General features: G+C 52.3%; 1 protein-coding gene across 2 annotated transcripts in view; it reads left to right on the top strand.

Moving 5' to 3' along the window:
- ACVR1 (activin A receptor type 1) overlaps positions 1–21,983 on the top strand; it is a 59,945-nt gene that overhangs the window by 5,064 nt on the left and 32,898 nt on the right. For both annotated transcript variants that reach the window (XM_082763017.1, XM_082763021.1), the window contains one exon: positions 21,091–21,164. In XM_082763017.1, the coding sequence (XP_082619143.1) occupies positions 21,091–21,164 (74 nt within the window). Of the gene's footprint in view, positions 1–21,090; positions 21,165–21,983 lie in introns of those variants that run through there.

Raw genomic sequence — 21,983 nt, 5'->3', positions numbered from 1 at the left:
TTACATTTAAAAAAAGCTATCTTAAGCTGAGTTTTTTAATGCTGAAATGATGAAAAGAATGTAGATGTACTGGTAGCTCATGAAAACAGTGCCGACGCTTGGTCTCTTGTTGTAAAGAGGAAAGAAGGGAGGGACGTGCTTTTCACAGATGCGGTTACAGTAGAAGAATACAGTAAATGGTTGGAAAACAGGCACATTTTGTTCCAGATGTTCCTTCTTAATTATTGGACACTGATCTAAGTAACTTTTATTCTGCCTGACCGGTGTTGTTGGACTGAATGGCAGAACCTGTGCGCATCACAGAGAGGTGCTTGGTGGAGCTCGAGCCCAGGAAGGGACACGCACGGTGCTTCGTGTCCCTGGGGGAGCAGCAGCTCCCGGCACAGGCCTGCCAAGGAGCCGGGGTTACGCAGCCCGTCCCTGCACCATGCACGCACGGTGCTGGCGAAGCACGGCTCGCGGTGTGGCCGGCAGCTTCCCCTGGCTGGTCTCTCCTCCGTGTCTGTGCTCATGGCTCCTGTTGTCAGGACCGTGCGCTCCTTAATGTTTCTTCCACACCTCCTTGGCTTTGCTTTGCTATCTCTTTTAACCTCAAATTAGTTGATTGTCAATTAAGCCTTTGCAAATGTGCCAGAAGTGCCACGTAGACACTTTTGCGTGTGTTTGTGGACCCGCGTGTTTGCATCAGCCTTTAGCAGAGAATAACCTAAATGAATAACTTGTTCCGGCTTGCCTACACAATAAGGTGTTTTTCAGCCTTGAGTAGGCACCTCGCACACAGGTAAGACTCGTGTCCTTACCTCTGGAGCAGACCTTGCAGTAATTGTTCTGCGAAACCTGTTCTCAGATCTGAAGCTGCTGAGACCTTTCCCCTGTCCGTGTCCCTCATCTCTCTCTCACACACAGTATTTCGAAGAATGAGTGCACCGATATGACTAGCTTTAGATTATGGAAATAAACTTAAGCTCCATTAAAGTACATTTATTTGAAAGAAATATGGTATTCCCATGCAGTGTGCAAAAATGGCTTTTTTATGAGTGGGCAAAGTTTTCGCCTTAGTTAAGGTTCTGGCCCTGGATGTTGTTCAGACACTGCAGTATTTGTTGGACTCTGATGTGAGTAATGTCCGTGACTGAGGGAGTTCTGCTTCCCAATTGGGATGGGCGAAGCAATGTGCCTCTGTGAGCCGTGAGCACAAGCCCACTTTTAGAAGCAGTCAGCTTTCTCACACAGTCTGTGGGGAGCAATTGGCGCTTGAGCCTGCAGTGCAGTTTTCTGCCTCCTTTAACAAAGGCTCCGCCAGGGGTAAAGCTCACTTTGTCTCTGCTCTGGGGATGTGTGAAACCTTGCTGTGTAGACCTGTTGTAATTACATTGGTTCGGCTCCCCATGCAGGTGCTCTTTATTCTCAAAAGACCCTCTTGCACGTAACCGCGAGCATCGAAGGCCACGAAATGCCAGCTAGAGAACCATCCCCACTCCTCCCTTGGTAGGTGAGCCTTTATCGGGCACCTTCGGCAGGGCTGCAGCGTTCCCAGCGCGTGTTCCTCTGCCGAGGCTCCTGGCACCTGATGGCTGCTTCCCTCGTCGGCCAGAGTGGGGGCAGGAAGCAGATCTACGGTCTTCCTTGGCTGGGATGGGACAAACTGGAAGGAGAAGCAAGTGCCCTTCAGGCCTGAAGACAGCTGAGAGCCAAACAAAGCGAGGCCCCTCCCCGGGGCTCAGCATCGGTGGGGGGCCCGTCACGGCCTGGAGGCTGCGCAGGGAAGGGTCCCTTCTGAAACACTCACCGGTGTGAGCATGGAGAAAATAAAGCCAACACCAGAGAGGCATCAACACTGAGCTGCAAAGGGAAACCTTTGAGGTTTTGGTGTGCCAAGAGTGGAAAAGGGCACGACATTTTTTTTTTTTTTTTTTTCCCCCAAAAAAAGTTCTGAAATACTCTTTCCAAAAAGAAAGATGTTAGGGCTTCTGCAATGCTGGATCCTGCGCTGGTTTCACAGGTGTCTGGCTGTCTGTGAAGGGAAGGATTCTCCTGAAAATTAGCGGGTTGTGTTTGTAAGAGCTGATGTGTGAACACGTTGCCTACTGCAAATGTGCCTCCTAGCCTTAGCTCTTGAAGGTGCTCTGAGAGCAGTTTCCCTAAAAGCCCCCTTCTGAAGGTGGTGCCTTCTTACAGCAAGAGCCCAGACTCGGGTCATTCTTTAGTTTTGTGCTTGGGCTTAGTTTTGCACCAGGAGTTTTCTTCTTTGTATTGTGCTGCAGGCTCTGCAGGAAGATACTGGCACCTGCGAGTGGTTTGTGTGCGCTCTTCTGGCGCTGCTGAAACTTCCAGGGGAGGATGTACCGAATGCAGTTCACAATGGCATGTTAATCCAGAAATGGATGTCAAGAAAGCCAGAAATGTCTGATTTAATGCTCTCAATTTACCGATCACAACTCGGTAAACAAGGTGTCTGTTAAATGTATTAATTGACAAGTTGCTGCAGCTCCTAGTTCTTACCCAAATTGTTCCTGGGGTTACAGCAGATTATGCAATTATCTTTTGTTCAAAGAACTGAAGAAAAAAGTGAGTCCTCCCTTGGTTAATGATTATTGTTCAAGAGGGCTACGGCAGCTGCTGTGTCAATAAGCAAGCCAACGGCAAGGGGAGAGTGGAGGATTGTACAGCTAACCGGGGTTTGTGCCTTTTCCTTTGTAACAAAGGTGAAATGGGTTTTCTTACATAGTGTTCCATCAATTTCCTGAGAGGCCAAAGAAATATTTAAGTATCTAAATGTGTAAGGGAGCCTGCTGATGTTCTGATCCCGAAAGGCCATTGTGGCACAAAGACAGGCCATGCAGAGTGCTGGCAGTGCCAGCAGCAGGGTGGGCTCTGTTCCCGCTGGCTGCAGGCATGCTGCCCTGCATCCCGTGCACCAGCAGCAGCCTCGCTCATCTTCTGCTTGCACAACTCCTCCTTTTCCAGCACAGATCAGATTTCTGAAGTGTTCTCATTGCAATTTTGGTAACTTATTCTCCTGCATCGCCTCCTCTTACAGTAAAATGTAAGCTGTAAGTCCTAGAAACCAGAGGTCTGGGCGTTCAGGCGGAGGTGTGGGGCTGTGCTGGGCGGTGTGTGAGGTGTGCACGGGGCAGTGCAAAGCAGGCTGCCCTGAGCAGCTGTGACTTGGGCTGCTCTGTGGGTCCTGCTCCCTCCCGTGCTGTGTACCTCCTCTGCAATGTGCTCGTGCTTTTCTGCTGCCTCTTGCCCCGTGCACTTTTCAAGTCCCTTTTGCTCGAACTGTTGGTTGGGGAAGCACCTTCGGGGCCTGCCCCTGCCCATTGCTGCCCGCCAGTACAGTGTGCTGCCAGTGACAGTAGAGAGCCGTGCTCTTACCTTCTGTCCCCTCAGCTGTAACAAGGTTGTCTTTTGCACGGGAAGTGGCCTTTAATGTCTGTAGTTAGTGTTATCAATATGTTCACTTACGCTGAACAGTAATGAACTTTGTGTCAGAGAAGAACAAAATATAAGTGGAAAGCCAGATGTAAAATCAATTACTGAAGTTGTGACTTAACTCAGTAACTTAAATCAGTGTAAGCACCTCCAGGCTGAACAGTGATCAGACACGTACCAAGCCTGAAATGCACAGCCCGTCTCAGCAGGCATAGCATGCTACTTGGGAAACTCGAGAAAACCAAGTACAATTCCAAATAGTGTTTTTTGACCTTGAATTTTGCGTAGCTTTTCTTCAAATAGTTATGCTAGCACAGTTACTCAGGATGGTACATTTTGGCTTTCTGTAGCTACCTTTTTCCCAGTGGTGGCCCAAGGAAACCTCCGTCCTGTGCATCTGTCCTGGGTGCAGAATGCTGTGTTCAAGCGAAGTGGCTGCTGCAGAACGGGGAGTGTGGCTTACCGGGTGCTGGATGGGTGCGGGTTTATGCAGGGTGCCAGCTGAGGAGGGGGGCTGGGGTCACGCAGTGCTTTGATGTAACAACTTACTGATATTTATGCATTTCTCAGAACAAGATTGAGTTTGAGGGAGGAGACAGGGAAGCGATGGGATGAAGTCCTGGAGGAGTGTGGCAGTACCACGGGGAGCTTTACCAGCCTAGGAGGAGCTTCTGTAAAGCCAGCGTGGCGTAGCACCGCCCCGGCGTCGTGCTGCGGAGAGCTGGAGCAGCCTGGAAAGGATGGAAATGCTCCGTATGGTGCTAAAATAATTCTGGGCAGCGCTGCTTGCCGGAGGCAGCTCGTGTAGACTGGCTGGATTTTCAGGTGGCCAGGGATTGTTTTTACCTGTGGAGCAGTACAGACCTGCAAAGATCCCTGGCTTGTACAAATCGCCCCTCCCCAGCGCTGCTCGTTTGGCAACTCTGCCGCAGGAAGCTCACCACAAAAGTGCTTTGAAGCTGTTGGGTTTCTTTGCAGCCCTGCTGGTGGGAGCCTCAGCGGTGCTGGGTTTGGTGCCGGGGCTCAGAGCTGGCGTTGCTGCTGCTGCCCCGTAGCACTGCGGTGGCAGCTGGATCTTTTGGGCAGCTTTTGCCCTTTTCTGTGCAGCTGGTGCCAGGGGAACCAAGGCTGTGCTGATGTGACCGTGGAGCAGAGCCTTTGCTCAGAGCTCGTGCTCTCTGGGGTTTGCAGGCCAGAACTGCCTTCTGCTCTGTGGCTCGTGTGTGGGCCTGATGCGAGGCTGTCTGCCCCCAGTCATGCAGGGATACGGCAGTTGCTGGACTTTAATGAGAGAAGACAAAGTGCAGAAATGAGATGTATGGCTTAATCACTGCTTGAAGAGGACAGCGGGAAGGTAATGCACAGCTTCAGGTCCCTCTGAACAGCTGCAGGTAAGAAGTCATCCCTTGTAAAGGGCTGTTATTTAAAGATCTGTTATTAAGAATTACATTTCTTGCAGCAGTGTTTTTTAAGTCTCCAAACCAGTGTTAACCTGTGTCCAGCAACATTTGCCTTCATCAGAACCTAGATGCTGCATCGTTAACACTTGGGGTCATAGCTAGAGATCCCAACTGACTGGCACCGGGGCTGCGCTCTTCAGACAGTGATAAGGAGAAAGAACAAAGGGTGTTGAACTCGGCTACGGAAAGCTGTTAGATTGTGCATTGCATGCGGTTATAAAAGCTATTCTAACCCTCCTAAAAAAGTGTGAGGGTGGAGGAGGAACTCAGTTCTCTCTCCTTAGTCTGCTCCTGAAGTGCCCTGAATGAGATCCCGCCCCAGGCCCCATGCTGCTGTCTGTCACACAGCTGGAGCAGGACATGCTTCAGGCACCCTGAGCTTCTTCCTTGGACGTTAACACAAGTTCAGGCTAAACCTTTTGTAAGCAAGCTGAAAATCATCTGCGATGTCGTATATGTGAGTTGGAGTGGTGTGGAAGGTAGCTGAAGGAGGTGACCGAAAGGGGTGTCTGTGCATTGGAAGGCAAATGAAAAGGTCAGGATAGGGGAGTTTCCAGAAAATGGGCTGAAAATGATCCCTTTGAAAGTCTTGAAGTGAGTGAAAATGATCACTGTGACAAAGCATGGAAAGAGAGAAGTCAAAGTGCTTTTTCTTGGTTAGATGGTTCATGCCATGTCTTTTTTGTAGCCATCTGAATTTTGGTTTAGTGTCCTGTTGTAAGTTAGGTGTTAAGAAAATGCTGCAGTGTTCTTTTTATTCAGGAAAATTCTATGCAGAGAGGTTTTATTTGATTGTGTAAATCGTTATTCATGGAAAACAAATCTGACCGGCAAAGAACTTGATGCTGTAGTGGTTTGTGAGTTTCAAACTCAGCTAGCCGTGGCCTTGATTATTTTTCTTTTGGGATTCCGAGAAATATTACTTGATTTTTTCTGAAAAATGCTGGCAGGACAAAAAAGAAGTCCCCTCCATCAGAGAACAGTAAGATGTGCTAGAGCTTTGACCAAATGAGTGCAGTCTTATCCACATCCATGGCAAATACTACCCAAACACGAGGTAAATGCCTGTCCCACTGATGGGCAGGGATGGCTGCTCTCATGAGCACAAATTGTCAAGTAACTGCACGTTGTTCAGGAAATTCTGGGAGTTACAGAGATGTTTTAGTAATTTTTGTGTTTCTTCATACGATGGATACAGATGGCTGATGCGTTTAAGGCAGCAATGGTAAATGTGCACCCTTGGCTCTGGCTGGCCCGTAGTGCTTGGCAGTGTGTGGGTGGCGCTGGGGCTCCTGAGTTACCTGAGTTACCCGTGTTACCCCGTCCCCCCTTGGAAGCTGAAAATGGCTGTGGAGTCGGGGGTGCCCTGGGAACAGCCGGCAGCTGCTGTGGAGCACAGGGCTGTTAAACCCGCGCTGCCTTCTGAAGCGTTGGGTAGGGGCTGTTTTTGTGGCGTTGGGTGGCAGACCGGCACTGAGCGCGTGCTGTCGCTGCTTCCCCAAGTGGGCTGCAGTTGGCAGGAGGTGGCTGTTGGAAGCTGATCTGGTTGCTGTGGGCTCCTGCTAAAATGGCAGCGCGGAGCAGCAGTCAGCACTCCATCCTGCCCCTGGCCGAACGGGACCCATCCCGTCACTGCGAGGAGCTGTGTTAGTTGGTTTCCACTCAGCGTTATGTTAGAACTCCGCTGGATGTAGAAATTCCCAGCATATATTTTGTTTGTTCCTGAAACTGCATACTCTGGCCTGCTTTGGTCGTTCACATTCACTTGATGTGATTGTCAACTGAAAAAAACACGGGCTTTGGCGGTGCTTCAGCAGCACGGCAGCTTCCTGCAGCCCATTCCTCGCGGAGCCCTGCTGCCCTGCGCTCAGCGGGCCTGCCCCCACTGCGCCCACTGCTGAGCAGGAAGGGGAGAGGAGGAAGCACGGCCCGGTGCACCCATCGGTGGGGCCGGGTTTTGGGGTCCTGCATCAGGATGGTGCCACTGGAGGCAGCCGCCACAGCCCCTCTGGCTCGGGGCGAGCGCTGCCCCGCGAGCCCCCCCAGCCTGCTGCTGCTGCGGGGAGCCCGGCCCACGCCGCGAGTCCCTGGTCCTCGGCGCGCCGCCTGGTTAGAGAGCAACCAGCAGCCGTGGCTGCTGCTAATTACCCACCGAGAGTTAAATACATGTTGGAAAAACTCGTCTGTGTGTGTTTGGCACGTCTTCCTCCAGAGAAGGCTGGTGCTAGTTGGTACACGCTTGGCTCCTGAGTGTGTCTGCAGCCCGGCTTGCCGTGCTGTCCCTGTATTGATTTCCATGCCCCGCTGATGGTGCGCTCAGCAGAAGCACACCACCAGGCAGCTGTCTCCAGTGTCGCCTGAGTGGGACACGCATGTATGCTGCCGTGGCGCCAGTCCTTTTTCCATTACTTTATCAAGTAACACACAGCAGCAGTATTTCTTTGTTTAATTTCCTTCTCTAGGTCACCGGCATGTCACCTTCCTTTTGTTTAAAGAGCTATGGTAAATTCTTACTCTAAACTTTCGTATCGGTTTTGTTCCTGTTATTTTTCTGATAATCCTGCTTGAGGTTATTTTGAAGTGGAAAAGGTTTTACGCTGTGCTGTCTGCGTGAGGGACTTTTTCTTTCCTCCCAGCAGGGCTGTTCTGGGAGGTACATATGGGAAACTTGGATAAAAGCAGAACCATGTAATGCTCTGGAAACTGATGTGTAGCTTTTTCCAGTTTTAATCTGTCTCCCTTCTTTGTGCGGCAAGCTGAAGTTCCAGATGTTGTTTTGGCTTGGAGATAGTGAATGGAGGGGAAAAAAAAAAAAAAACATTCTTAATGTTAACAGAGTCAGACTGGCTGGTTCTGCACTGACAGGAAAATGGAGAGATAAAAACGCCATTAATGGGGCATGCGCTGCCTAAGTAGCCAATAAAACAATGCTGTCCTCACTGGAAATAAGTCCCAGATTGGCAGTGCTCGGTGCCAACTGGGAGAGGAGACAGCTGCGGAGACTGGACTATTAAAGGGACACTAAACATTAACTTGCTTGGTGGCAGTGGGGTTCGTTAGGGTGTGCGGCTCTTGTTTTTCCCCAGTTAAAAGTTAATTCTCGGTCCCCTTCCTTCTCCCCTGCCAACACGCCTCGGTCCTGCCCGCTCAGCTCCTGCAGCGTGAGGCGCAGGGAGTGCGGGAGGCTGGGGGGAGGCGACCGCAGTAAATCTGGACTTTGCATACGTTTTTGGGGGCGGCTGGGCTCATGGCCCCTGTGGCATCCGCCCTGTTTTGGGGCACCCGTGTGGGTTTGGAAGTGCTCTGTGAGGTGTGGGGTGGTTTGGACCCGTGTGTGCTGGGCTCCTCCGGGGGCACGAAGGTGCCGGGTGCTGGCCGTGCAGCTCCCAGCAGCGGCACCAGCCTCGAGCTGTGCTGAGCAGAGCTGCTGGGACGTTGGCTGGGCACAGGCAGCAGCCGGGAATGCAGCCTCCTGTGCTGGCTACAGCTGGCGCGCGGTGCTCTGCTGGCTCTCCGTGCTCTGGGGTGAGTACATAAACGTGTGTCCCCCGCCTTCCTGGCTCGCTGCTCCCATCACGCTTATTTTGAAAATGTATGAGCAGTGCTCTTCTTAAATGGCTGCTCCAGTTCTGCTAATTTCTTCCTTAGGAAAATAATAATAAAAAAAATCCATTGCTGAGACTAGAGAATAGAAGTTTCTGGCCAGTGGGCAGCTTCCCCTGTCGTCCGCCCCTTCGAGTGTGGTTCAGGTGTCCGCCAGCCTTTCTCACCTCGGTGAGCAGCCACCCTAAGGGTGCCGAGGTGACTGCAGCTGTTCGGTCCCATAAAGCTGGAGCTGCTGGTGCGTTCGCTGACTCACCGGAGTTACGGAGGTGTCTGAAGTCATGTCTGTGTTTGCTGCTCGGGATCGGGATGACTCGTCCACGTCACAGCTCGCGTACTTTGCTGAGACAAGGGCTTGTTTTTGTGCGCTGCTGGGTGTGGAGGACCTGCTGTGTGTCGGGTAAGCCGCACAGACGGCTGGTGTGCGTGCGGTCCTAGCCAGCTGGGTGCGTGCGTTAACAGGCTCAGATTGTGACGATTTAACCCATTTCGCCTTGGTTTTGCCCCAGCAGTAGGGGTCAGTGCCTGGAGCCGGTTAGCGGGGTGGCTGTGACTATGCAAGCGCTGCCTGGTGCCGCAGGAGCTCTGTCCTTGGAAACCCCACAGGAGCGGGGTGCAGGAGGTGCTTCAGAATAGGCAGGCTGTTGCAAACGTTTGCAGGAGATGTGGAAGATGCGGAAAGACTGCCTGGTCTGGGAGGCTCTGCCGTCTACCTCGGTGCGGCTCCGCATTCCTGCGCTCGGCTGCCCGGAGGCAGCGGTGGGGTGTCTCGCTCATGTGGTTCGTGATTCAAGCCAAGCCCAGATGTTTTCGTGCCCGGTCTGGCCTATTTTCTGAGAATAGCTTCAGATCCCTCAGTCCATTTTGTTGTGGTTTCCGTAGCGTCTAGTCCAGCTAAGCTGGGATGGTTCCTGGCATAAGCGCACGCTCGCAGGCAGGCATGGCAGCGGCGCCTCAGCTCGCAGCCCTGTTCTGCAGCCCGCAGAGCTCCGTGCTGCTGGGAACCCGAGACCTCTCTGCTTTTGCTTTGAGTGGGAGGCCTTGCAGTGTGGAACTGCTTGTTTTATGGCCGGGAGATGGGTGCAAAGTGGGTGGGTTCCCGTGGAGGTAGGTCTGGCCTTGCTGATGACTGGCTTGACCCATCCTTTACATTTCCACAGACCTAAGGAGATGGAGACCTTCTGGCACTGATCGTTGGACCTCTTCATCGATATTACCAGCTGCACTGGGGGGCTGACAGAATAACTATCCAGGGCATCCAAAATCTAGTTCATTGTAGCTTCGGAAATGCTCTTCTTCTGGGAGCAGTTTGCTTGGAAGTTTTTCTGTATTCACTCCTGTAACTCATGTACTTATCTCTGAGAACAATGGATTTATGCTGAATTCTTCTTGACACTGGGGGGAAAAAACTTCTGTGGCCACCCTCTGTGTGAAAGATGGTTCTCTCGTACTGGATTCAGAATGGTCTCCTAACCCATCGCGTCCATTTCGTGAGGTGAGCTCTCGACTCAGAGCAGACCTGGGCGCTGCTTCTCTGACACAGAGGGTGAGGGTTCACCCTGACCTGTATTCAGTCCATTACAGCGATCACGGATGGACCCTCTGTGTTGAGATTTTGAGCCCTGGGAATTGCCAGTGGCTGTATGTTACAAGCTCGCTTTGATCGAGAGAGTGCGGCTCAGTTTGTGTGATCACAGGTGAGTGACTCCTTGGCGGCCTTTCATTCAGAAATCCAACGCTGCGCTTGCCTCTGAAGAGAAATTCAGCTCCCACTTTACTCCAGGCTTGCAGCTAGAAGTATGTGCAAGGTCAGTCACAGTAATTTAGCTGGTGAATAGTAATTTGATTGATTACTTCTGGCATCTCTTAACAGCGATTAAAATGAAAGTCGGAGTAAATGTATGGAGCAGTTCTCTGAAAATACACAAGTACAGTCAGGTTCGGCAAGGCCGTGTGGGATGCATGAATTTGAAAGCTTACAGCTAAATAGCTGAAAAGGGAAGACATCGCACAGAGCTCCGGTAAGAGGAGTCAGAACTGCAGATATTTAGAATAAATTAGTGGTAGGGAGCTGTGACAAGATGCCCGATTACTAGACTGAGGGTTGGGCACTGCGGCAATGATGGATGTCTGTTGGGACTGTGAAAAGATAACTCCTTTTACCAGGACGGACAGAGATGTTTGCCTGGAAGATCAAGAAGAGTGTGGCTAAAATGGTGATTAGGGAATGTCAGGGGATAGTAGTTTGGAAAGAAGGAGAGGCCTGGTGGAGGGAACAACTCAAGCTCTCTTCACATACAGCTCTGGATGGTGGCTGGGTTCGTGTTTGGAGGCAAGGCTGGCACAGGTGAGACTGGAGAGGAACAGATGGAGACATGGTGGAGGTTGCAGAGCCTTGAGAAACCGTGGGTGAGAAAGGAGGACGGCTTCCAGGGTGCACTGAGGCAGCAGGAGAGCGGAGCAAGGGGAAAGGAGCAAGGTGGAGTCGTGCTGAGCAAAGGGGGAAGCTGGTGTGAAGGTCAGCAGGAAGATCATCCGTAGCCAGGTGAGTGTCACCCCTCGGGGGGGGACAGGGGTCTAATCAGAGAGTTCCAAGATGGGGAGAAGAAGGAGGCTGTTCGCTATGAGTTCCTTCAGCTCATCTTTGAGTGGGTTCCTCGTGAAGCGGTGGTTGGCCCCCGGTGTCAGGTTCCTAGATGTACCGATGCTCTGTGTGCCTCCGTGAGGTGTTGTCCTGCTCGTACGATGTCCCTGGAAGCAGAAGAGGGGCTGGGGCAGCAGCTGAGGTGGTCTTTGTGCTGCTGCACGTCCCTGGTACGGCTGTGCTGTGCAGCAGGAGGATGGCCCACCGTGCCCGCGGTGTAACCTGATCTCTGTACTTTGTGCTGAAGAGCAGGAGAAAATGGCTCTGGCCTGTCCAAACAGGCAAGGCCAAATTGTGGAACAATATTGCTAAAACGCCGCGCTGGTGTAATATAATCTCTGAAGAATTCTGCTTTCTCATGTAGCAGGGTGTTTCCTCCGTTCTGGCCTGCTAATTACATTCAGCTTTTTGGACTCCAGAAGTAACAGTTAATGAAAGAAGCTGACGAGACAAAGGGCTGCTCAGCGACACGTGCCGGCGGAGCGGTAGGAACTTCTGTTCCCGGGCTGATTGCTCTAAAAATATTTCCTTAATTTGTATTTGGCTTCCTTTGGCTCGCTGATATCTTGGCGTAGTTAAGCTTTAAAGTGTGTGCAGAGCAGCCACCTGACTCTTCCACGTCCCTTAGCCTGCCCTGCCAGCAGCAGCCCATCCATCGCTCCTGCGGAGCTGCCACGCAGTGCATCGGGGCTCGCTGCCCGCAGCCCTGCCCTGCTCCGAGCGGGGCCATCCTGCTTGGCCCGGCTGTGGGTGCCCTGCTGTCCTGCTGGGTTTTGTGAGATTGGTGGCTTCGTGCGAGTGACCGGCTCAGTTTGCTGGGTCTTGCTGCAGTTATTCTGCCAGAGCAATTACATGGATTAAAAACCCATATATTTTTCAGCTGAATTGTGTCAAAATACCCTGAGTTTCATTCTGGTTAGGGTGCTTGGGCGAAGGCTCGTAAGGCGAGTGCTGTGCTGACATTGCAGACGATGTGAAAGTAGTGATGGAGGTTCAGATTTTCAGGCAGGCTGGCTGGGGCTGTTGGTGTCGGAGGAGGTTCCTTACTGGGGGTGAAACACTGAAATAGATAAGGGGTCACCGAGTGACCACAGCGCGCGAGGGCTGCAGTGCATTCCTTGAATTCCCATACTTGGTGTTTGGCTCTTAAATGATCCAGCCTGATAACATCAGAGGCTGAAAATAAAAGGCATTTGCACCTTTTAAAGTCCCTGCATGTGTGAAAGCAGAACTGGCCCGCAGTGAGACACCGCTTAATACATCTGGAGGATTCAGGCTGCATTTTCTTCTGGCGGGGCTTGCCAGCATGAGAGGTGATCATTAAATGCTGCTCACGTTACAGAATCAGGCCCTGGCTACTACGCTAAAATAAACCAAAACATGGTAACAGCCCAAGACGAGGATGTGTATTTAAAACTTGGGGGTGGGAGGGAGAACAAACAGAACAGACTGCTGCGACTTTGGGGGGAAAGGACTTTCCTCGCTGAGTCCAGAGCTGAAGACTTGTTTTCAGAAATGTTTTATGTTGGCTGAGGTGCTCAGAAAGAAACTTTTGATAGGCAATCTGCTAATGTTAGAAGTTACTAAAAAGACTTTAAAAGTCCTGCTCTTACTTTAACAGTTGTTGATTTTTATCTGTGCTGCAACTTCACCAAGAAAATGAGAATGTTGAAATTATAACGTCATTCTCTGGAAGAGTTAAAAACAAAGTGCAGGTGAGGGCTGTGTGGGAATATTTGGTGTCACAGCAGTGTACACAAACCATGCTACAGCCTTGGACTTCTCTAGGGCCAGGGACTTGACACAAGTGCAGTGTTTTTAATGCCTGGTTTCAGTCCAGCGTGGTGATGAAGCATTTGACCGTATGGTGAAGCTGCAGTGCAGAGATATTTTTGCTATACCTTACCATGCTGATGTTCTGAAACTCCCAAAGTTGATCAGGGTTCTTCAGGTTTTCGAGAGCAAAATGTCATTTAAAGGGAGCCCATTTAGCACAGAACCATAGAATGGCTCAGGTTGGAAGGGACCCCAAAGATGACGGAGTTGCACTGATCAGGTTGCTCAGGGCCTCATCCAACCTGGCCATGAACACCTCCGGGGATGGGGCATGCACAGCCTCTCTGGGCAGCCTGTGCCAGTGCCTCACCACCCATACAGTGAAGAATTTCCTTTTAACCTTTAATCTAAATCTCACCTTTTAGTTTAAAGCCATTCCCCCTTCTGTTGTTATCTGACTGAGCAGAAAGCTGCTCTCCATCTTTTTTGTAAGTCCCCTTTTGCAATGAGGTCACCCCAGAGCCTTCTCACCTGTATGCTGAACAGCCCCAGCTCTCTCAGCCTGTGTAGGAGAGGTGCTCCAGCCCTCTCAGCATCTCTGTGGCCTCCTCTGGCCCCGCTCTCACAGCCCCTTCTGGTGCTGTGTCCCCAGCCCTGGATGCAGGACTCCAGGTGGGGCCCCATGAGGGCAGAGCAGAGGGGCACGATCCCCTCCCTTCCTCCCTCCCCTGCTGCCCACCCCTCTGGAGATGCAGCTGAGGACTCGGTTGGTGCCTGGGCTGTGAGCACACGCTGCTGGCTCCTGTCGAGCTTCTCGTCCCCCAGCGCCTTCCCTGCGGGGCTGCTCTCGGAGTTCTGGGCTGTGCTCAGGGCTGGGATTGCCCTGGCCCATGTGCAGCACCCTGAAGTTGGACTTGAACCTCATTAGGATCATATGGGCCCCTTCTCCAGCCTGTCGTGGCCCCTCTGGGCGGCTGTTTGTCCCTCCTCAGGTGTTTGCACCTTCCCGGGCTGGGGCCTGGCGGCAGGGCTTTGGTCAGGAGGCAGCTGGGGGGTGAAGGGAAAGTGAAAGTGAACAGGCACGGAGCTTGGGTTCAGCCTAAAAGCAGCACAAAACAAACAGCCCTGGAGTGATGTTGTGAGAGTCCCTTTATTTGGCAGATCGTTATCTTTGGGCAAAGTCTGTCTGTCTTGGAGAGCTGGGGAGCCATCACCGAGAGCTCCCTTCGGTCTCCTTCTCTCGTGGGGACCCGAGAAGCGTTTATCACAGTGACTCCAAACCAGCCCGCGGCTCTGCGATGGAGCTGTCTGCTCCCACCTCGTGCTGGGGTAGGGGGCAAGTCCCTGGCCACGAGCTGTGCTGGGGGAGCACTGCAGTGAGCAGGGCTCGTGGGCAGCTGGCCCCGCGGCCTTGCAGTCCGGAGGGCAGGGCAGGAGCACGGTCGGTGGCGGTGGCGAGCCGAGGACAGGGCAGCAGGGCCGGCCTTGGCTCCCCTGCCTTACGCTGGTCCCAGCCGGCTGTGAAACCGTGCCCTGCTCAAACCTGACCTTGATCTGGTGTTGAAGTGCCTGCCCCTTCCGTGCAGATATGAGTTAAGCTTGGTGTTTCTGCCCATACCTCTTGTTTCTGCCACCCATCAAGGCAAACACACCTGGAACGGGCTGAAAGCAGTGCTTGGGAGTGCGTCTGAAATGCCCGTGAGCTGCGAAAGTGCATTTCTCCCGAACTCCTTTGTCACATGCTGCACGGATAAAATCTCCATTACAAAGCGTTGCCTGCTGGGTGCAAGCAGCCCAAGACTCCAAGAGGTTGACTTCGAATAAGCTTAAAGCAAGTAGCTGTCAGTGTGCATTTTTTCAAGGATATGGAAACAGTTTGTACATACAGCTTCTGATCACTCCTCAGCTGAAAATATTTGTTTGGGTCTTGTGCACAGCTGTTGTGGATAAATCCAGGGTTTGTGTTCGGGGTGGAGAGAGTTTATAACGTCCCTCAAAGTTGCATGCTGAGGTCTGACAGCAGATACTGGCTGAGAAAGAACGGTGCTGGTGGGAGAAGCGCTGTGTGGTAGCAAGATCTGAAGGGGGGTGTCTTTCTTGCCTCTTGTGCCCGAGGTCCTGGTGCCAATTAAGCTGCCAGATGTTAATGGAAATGGTTCAATTTGTGTGGGCATTTGGAATGGCCTCACCACAGTGAGCGGTGCCCAAGGTTGTCTGTACTTCTCAATTGTTTAACAGTGAAAATGTCCGTGAAAATTTGCACCACACACTACAGAGTAACCTTTGTTGTGGTGCTTGCAGAGGGCAGTGCTCCCCTCTGGCAGCAGCCGTGTTCCACATCATGCCTGTGCAGCAATAAAACGCCTGTAGTACAATCAAACATCTTTGTCTAATGCTCAGGGTGCTTAGGGGGCTTTTGAAATACGTGAGAAGCAACAATACCAGGTGTACCCGACGTGCGTGGTCAGTACCTGCCCCATGCCTCAGATGTGGAGGCTTGGCCGTGGGGCAGCGTTCATCCCGAGAGCTTACTGCCCGGCGGGGCAGCGGGCGATGGGTAGGACACGCGTCTGACTTCAGAGGCAGCAGCGATAGACGCCGGGACCCTCAGAGCGGTGCAGTACCCGTGGCTGTGATGGCCTGAGTAAGCCTTCCCTGCCGGGCTGCCCCCGGTGCCCACAGCAGGACTCCTGCCAGAACAGCAGGCCTCTGCTCCCCGGTGCCTCCCACGGCCCCCACGCAGGGCTGTGATCCCAGCTGCTCCCCAGCGGACCCGCGTAGGGACCCGGCCTGGGGCTTGGGCTCTCTGTGCCCCTAGGGCTGCCCTGCTCGTTCCTGGGCACAGGCTGGCTGTGCCTTCCCCTGCCGCTGGAGCAGTGGGTGTTGGCGTGACCCACCTCCATCAGCCGCTCACCGTGCCGCTGGTGCTGCTCCTGCTTTGTGCTCTTCCCATCCTCTTTCCAAGTGGCAGTGAAAGCTTCCGTGCTTTTAGCCCTCTTTTGCCTAGGTAAGATGTTTTTTCCTCTGAGATATTTTTTTTTTTTTTTCCCCCAGACACTGTGACATGTGTTGTCCCAGCACGGGACAACAAGTTAGCAACAGTTTCTGTAATGGGGATGTCAGCTGAAGGCAGTGGGTGACAGCACAGGCAACAAATGCGTTCTTAGTGCTTATGCCAGCAGGGAGACTGGGCAGGATTTTATTTCTGTAAGTTACTCTCATCTGTGGTTGCATCTTTCTTTTTAAAGGAAGGGAGTGGCTGCGCATGGGGATATTCAGAGCTATACCTTGCTAAGAAGGAACTTGTGCTTTTCACTGATGTTTCACGCTGTACGGGCTGTTTGCCTCCTGGGGATTTTATTTGCATTCAGCAGTGTCAGGGCTCGGCTTTGCATAGGTCGGGACGGGGGAGCCAGCACCGTGCGTGCCTCACGGCCTGCAGCCTGAGCCCGTTTGAAGCACCTGGCCTCGGAGGTGGCAGGGCAGTCCTTTGTGAAGTCCCTTGAGCTGAAGCGTACCGATGTGTGCCCACTTGCAGGTGGGTGCCAGCTGCAGTTTGGGGCTGGATTTTCATCTTGCTGGATTTTGGCAAAGCAAGAGCACCCAAGCCTGCCAGTCCCTGACACTAGGAGCGCCTTTATGTGCTGCTCTGAGGCAGCTTGCTCGTTCGTGTGGGCTTCAATTCCAACAACCAGACGTGAATTATTGCTTTTCAGCGCACATCTTTCCTTCTGAAGGCACGGCTGTTGATGAACTTAGCTTGTGTGTGGCTACTGTGGATGGTAGAATTACAACCCAGCGCTGTGGATGTTTTCTTTTGATAGAAATCTGGCGAGGTACATGCAAAATATGTACAGCCCTTGGGCTCTTGGCCGGCTGCCACCAGGACTGTCAGTGATAGTGTGGGTGCTTCTGATCTCATCAGAGGAGTCTGAACTGCTCTAATCGTTTGTGTTCCCATGTCTGTGTCATATGAAGATGAAATGCAATCTGAAATTTCTTCTCTAATTGGACTTGCTCTCTCGTCTGGCGCGTTCCTCGCTCTATCGGGGCGGTGGTGTCAGCGGCCAAACGCAGTCTCCAGCGGCCCGTGGTGGTGCCTCGTGCCCCAGCTCCTGAGCTGGGCCACGGGGCAGTGTCTGGGGAGGAGACAATTGATTCTCTTCAGAAGGAAAGAGGAAGGGGTATGTATTTGCTGCGGAACTGGAAAAGGCACGGGGAGTGGGGTTTTCAGAACAGATCCTTTAAAATTTTGGGTCTTGATGAACAGAAACCAAGAATTCTGTCAGCTCTTGAACCTACAAGAATTAGTTGTGCATCTGAACGTTAAACTGGGTAGCCTTAACGGCATGTTCTCTGATGTATTCCTGCTTATTTATGCTCCTGAAAAGTCCACTTGATCTTTTCTTAGGAATCCAGGGCTGGCTTTCTAGCCGTACCTGCCTGCTCTGCGGCTCGGCTCGCGCTGTGTGCAGTTCTGCAGGTGTGTGGGGATCTGTGAGCTGCTGCCTTAAAAGCGGATCTCTACTGTGACCTGTAGCAAGTTGCAGACTTCCTAATTGCACGATTTTCTAGGGGAAAATGTTGTTTTTTTTTTTCTTCACTGTACATAAACAGGAATTTCCAGACTCCAGTGTCCAGCTCTGCCATACGGCTTCTGAGATCGGGTGGTAGGAAGCGTGGCCCGGGGTGCAGGGATCACAGGTGCTCATGTTTTCGATGCCATCTAGTGGTTCCTGCAGCTGTGGGAACTCGGCGTAGGGCATGCCAAAGGGCTGCAGACAAATACAGCAAGGTTGGTACGTCTAGAGAGGAAAATAAATGCTGTGAGTATTCGCTGGTTGCTTCCTAGTTCCTCGTTCTTTGGATCAAATCCCACTCCTCCCTTGAGAAGTTCTCGTGGACTCGTCACCACCTGGTGTTTGAATCAGTGCTGGCGTTGCTATGGAGATTTATTAAAGAATGTGGTGTTCTTTATGTTCAAATTTATTTTCTGTCTCTAAACAAATAGTAAGTGGAAGAGACACGCTTGCTGGTGTTACTTGAGACAGATTTTTGTTCTTATGTGCGTTGAGTGCTTCAAAAACAAGCCTTTTGTTCAGGCCGTGGAGGCAGAGCCTGCAGCTCTCCCCCTGTGCTTGTGGCAGGGACAAGCTGACGGCGCCGGGCGCTGCGTGCGGCCCGTGGGGCTGCCGAGAGAGCAGCGGGCAGCAGCCCCAGGTCCCCGTCCCCATGCCCACGGCTCCTCAGGCTTATTTGTAAGGGCTGGTGGCACAGGCGCAGCGTGGCGGCGAGGGGCCTGCAGGCCTTCGGCTGTGCCGGGCGGCTCGGCAGGCCTCCGCGGGTGCGGGGTCGGGCCGAGGCTCCTCCGGCTGAGTCACAGCCGCGTGTGCTGGCGGCGCGCACTTGTTGCGCAGGAGCGCTGGTGTCCTCCTGGCTGTGCCCCTCTGTGCAGTCATCCGCGGGCTCTGCTGCACAGCAGCCTTTCGCAGTGCTTCGGACAAGGGATCAGGAACGACTGCTGTCGTCGTGGCTTTGTGGCCTGTTTCCTTATTTAAGCTATTTGCCAAGGACTGCTTTAAAGTTGTCAGGCTTGCTGCTGAGCTGCTGGCTGTTACAGCCCACGCTGGCTTTGTCCTGGTGCGCAGATGCGGGCAGGGGGTGCCGGGGGGCGCGGGGCTGGCTGCGGCACCGTGCCGGTGTTGCTGCTGCTCACCTGCTGAGATGCGGAGCAGTCACTGCGGGTGGGGGGCGGCCGCCTCGCGGGGGTGCAGCATGGGTTTCCCTCCTCCTCCTCCTCCCTCTGGGAAATAAAAGGCCAGGGATTGCGTATGTTTTTGTCTTTTTTTTTGGTCAATCATTTTTGATACAAACTGTTTGAAAAGAAAACAAATACTTGCGAATTTTTCCTGGTCTCGGTGCAGGCTGCTTCCTGTGCTTTCAGTCCCTTCTCTGCAGCCTGCCTCCAGCTCACTTCTGTGTTTAATCTCGTTTCCCAGCAGAGCTCAGCTGAGTCCCTCGCTGTCTCCTCTGCGCCCTGTTCCTGGCAGGCTCCAGGCTGACGTGGCTGGGTGCTGGAGGGCCCATGGGCGCCGATGGCTGCGGGAGAGGGGCAGTGGGCGAAGCTGCAGCGTGGGTCTCGTAGCAGACACAGCGCTGGGGGCAGTGTGAGGGTGCCCTGCCGTGAGGGAACAGAGTGCTGCTGGTCCTGAGCCAGGCGCTGGATGCAGCCACGAGCTGCAGACCTGCAGGACACCAGGGAGCTGCTCGGTGCTGGTGGCAGAGCAGCGTGCTGCTGCTGCTCTTACCCTGCTTTCTCAGCTCCTTTGTCTCCGGTGCTGCCTCTGCCTCACGTCCTGCTGCCAGGCCCCCTCCTGCGGGGCCCTGTGGGGCGGCATTGGTGGAATCAAAGCATCCTGCCTCCGCTGTCTGAGCCATCGGCGTGTTGAAAGAAAGAGGGCACGTCTCCCGAGCCACCTCTGCCTGGGCTTGCAGCAAGTCCTCTGGGTGCAGCGCTGAGGAAACTGCTTATGCGAGGTGTGCGGGGGGCCTGACGTTGCTGCTGCCCTGTGCTGAGCTGATGCAGGGCGCCAAGCACCTAGCTGCTGGCTGGGGCAGCTCCCTTCCTTCCAACCCCTTGCTGCTCGCGTGCTCAGCGATCACGCTGCACAGGACTTTATTTTACTCAGCGGGACTGCTGAAGGCCAGTACCATGCAGTGATGTGTATTCAGAGCGCGTTGGCCACGCATCAGGAGCGAGGAAGGCGGTGTTACCTGGGGAGTGGGTGCTACAGGTGAGAGTTTAAATTCACCAGAGGTGAAGCGGTGAGCGTTGCTTGATCCTTCTGTTGTGCAGAGAACCTCTCTAAGAACTAAAGCTCCGTGCACTCAGGTTCATAAATTCTTGACAGCCTTAACTGATGATGAAGCAATTACCGAAATCTTTCCCTTATTCCACAAAACAAATCCATGTCAGGAAATAAAAACAGGAGTAAATGGCCTGGCTTTAGTCACCAAGCACTTAGGCAGCCTGCTAATGATTTGAAAAGGCAACAACAGAAGATAGCTGAGAGAAAAATGGCAAATCAATTTGTTTCTTCAATTTTCATCTGCTTAATTAGAACTAATCTGAGTAACTGAACGTAAATGGTGTTTGTAAGAGGAGCAGCAGTGACTCGGAGCCTTGCTCTCTGCTGGGAGCGCGGTGCTGCCCGCTGCGGTGGCAGGCCTGCCGCACGCCGGAGCGCGGGGCTGGAGGGACTGGAGTTGTCGGCTCTGCTTGCTGGATTCAGCCCCAACAAAGGCTGATTGTAGCTAATCTCTGTGCCTTTGCAGTGGGGATCGTTTCAGTGGAGAACTTAAGAGACAGAAGAGTTTCCTTTCAGTAGCTTGTTAAGTAATTCGTACTTCAAAGTGAAAAGAGGAGCTTTCATTTTCTTGTAAAGACCAAGTATCCTGGAAAAGATTTGAAGTATGCGAGAGAATCCACTCCTTTATTTGCTTTTTTAGATGGAGCATGTGCCTTTGCTGGTATGCTGGAAACACTCTGAGTTTTCAGAAAGGAGGTAGTTACCGATCCTCAATAGCAGAGAAATGAAGTTGGGCCATTGAGGGGAGAGCCCTTGGAAAAGAGGCACAAAACTGGACGCTTCCAAGAGTGGTCTCTCCCTTACAGACAGCTTGCTTTTTCTTGCCATCTAGCACTGGTTTCTGCTGGTTAAAGAAAGTTATTCAGAGCCGTCTGGCTCAGATCTTTTCTGTTTTCTCTCAAAGCCCAAACAATACAGTTTTACAGGACTTCCTTTTAAGTTCACAGTAATTTAACTCTTATTTAACCTGGTTGGAAGAGCCTGTCTTCTACTGTACGTGCCTGCTTGGCTCTTAAGGGTTCACGCCTTTGTTAGCATACCTCTAAATATGCACCGTAGCTGCAAATTATATTTGACTCTTAAAAAACAAAACAAAAAAACAATCACATTTAAGAAATTGCAGTAAATTACAAGGTTTGTAGATGAAGGAAATAACTCGTTTAGGAAACAGGAGCAAGCTTGGTTGTTCTGAGTGCTGTATAAGGAATTGATGAGACATTGAGAAACGCTGACCTTGGGGTGGGTACATCCTGAGACGACGGTGAAAGTGTGCACAGCTCTCAAGTCTCTTCTCTTTCCGCAGGCCTGCGATGATAGATGGAGTTATGATCCTTCCCGTGCTGCTGCTGCTGGCGCTTCCCCCCCGCAGCGTGCAAGGTGAGTGCCGTGGCGGCGGTGCAGCAGCTGCTGCTGCTGGAGCTGTGTTTGCTTCTGCATTTGGGGTTGCTTCAGAGGATATTTGTTGCCTGGTTACGTATAAAGTCTGTAGTATGTACGGCTGCCACAGGTCTTAGCAGGGCCTGGGGAGTGGAAGGGGGAACTTGAATGGCAAACTTGCTGTGTGTACAGAGCAGCCCTTTGCAGCGTGCGGGCCCAGGCGCACTTGCATTCTTAAAGCTGGGTTGTTAAAGCTCAAGGAAGATTCTCGTGTTTGGAGCATTTAGTAACGTATTTGATAACTTTTCCATGACAGCTTTTGTGAAGTCTTTGGAAATGCAGAGGGGCTGGTTATGCGTTGGTATTCAGCTGTGTGCTTGGGAAGGCTTTAAGACATGCTGTGCGTTTGAGATTTCCTTCAGCAACACGGGAGAAGGGTATTCCTGCTGCCATGGAGAGGTGGTGATGGTTCATCCCAAGGTCTTCTGGAAGTTGTGTGAGATGGCTGCTTCCAAACAGTCTTTTTTCAATATTGAGCAAACATTTTCTGCAGATGGTTCTTTCTCGGTTGTAAATGCATTTCAAGTGGCTTGTGACGTGAGTCTAGTGTTTGTGGCGTATTGATCACAGCATTGCAGAATGCTTTGGGATGGAAAATGCATTAAAGTCCATCTGAACCCACCCCCTGCCATGGGCAGGGACACCTTCCCACACTGGGTTGCTCAAAGCCCCAGCCTGGCCCGGAAGTGTTTATTTACAGGGATGGGGCAAACGGTGTTCTTCTTTATTTACCTTGTCAAACCTCTTTCTGAAATACTC

This window comes from Aythya marila, assembly GCF_965140915.1.
Source record: "Aythya marila genome assembly, chromosome: 6".
In the NCBI taxonomy this organism is placed as follows: Eukaryota; Metazoa; Chordata; class Aves; order Anseriformes; family Anatidae; genus Aythya; species Aythya marila.
The sequence above is the reverse complement of the archived record's forward strand: the minus strand, read 5'-3'. Positions and strand labels throughout refer to the sequence as shown.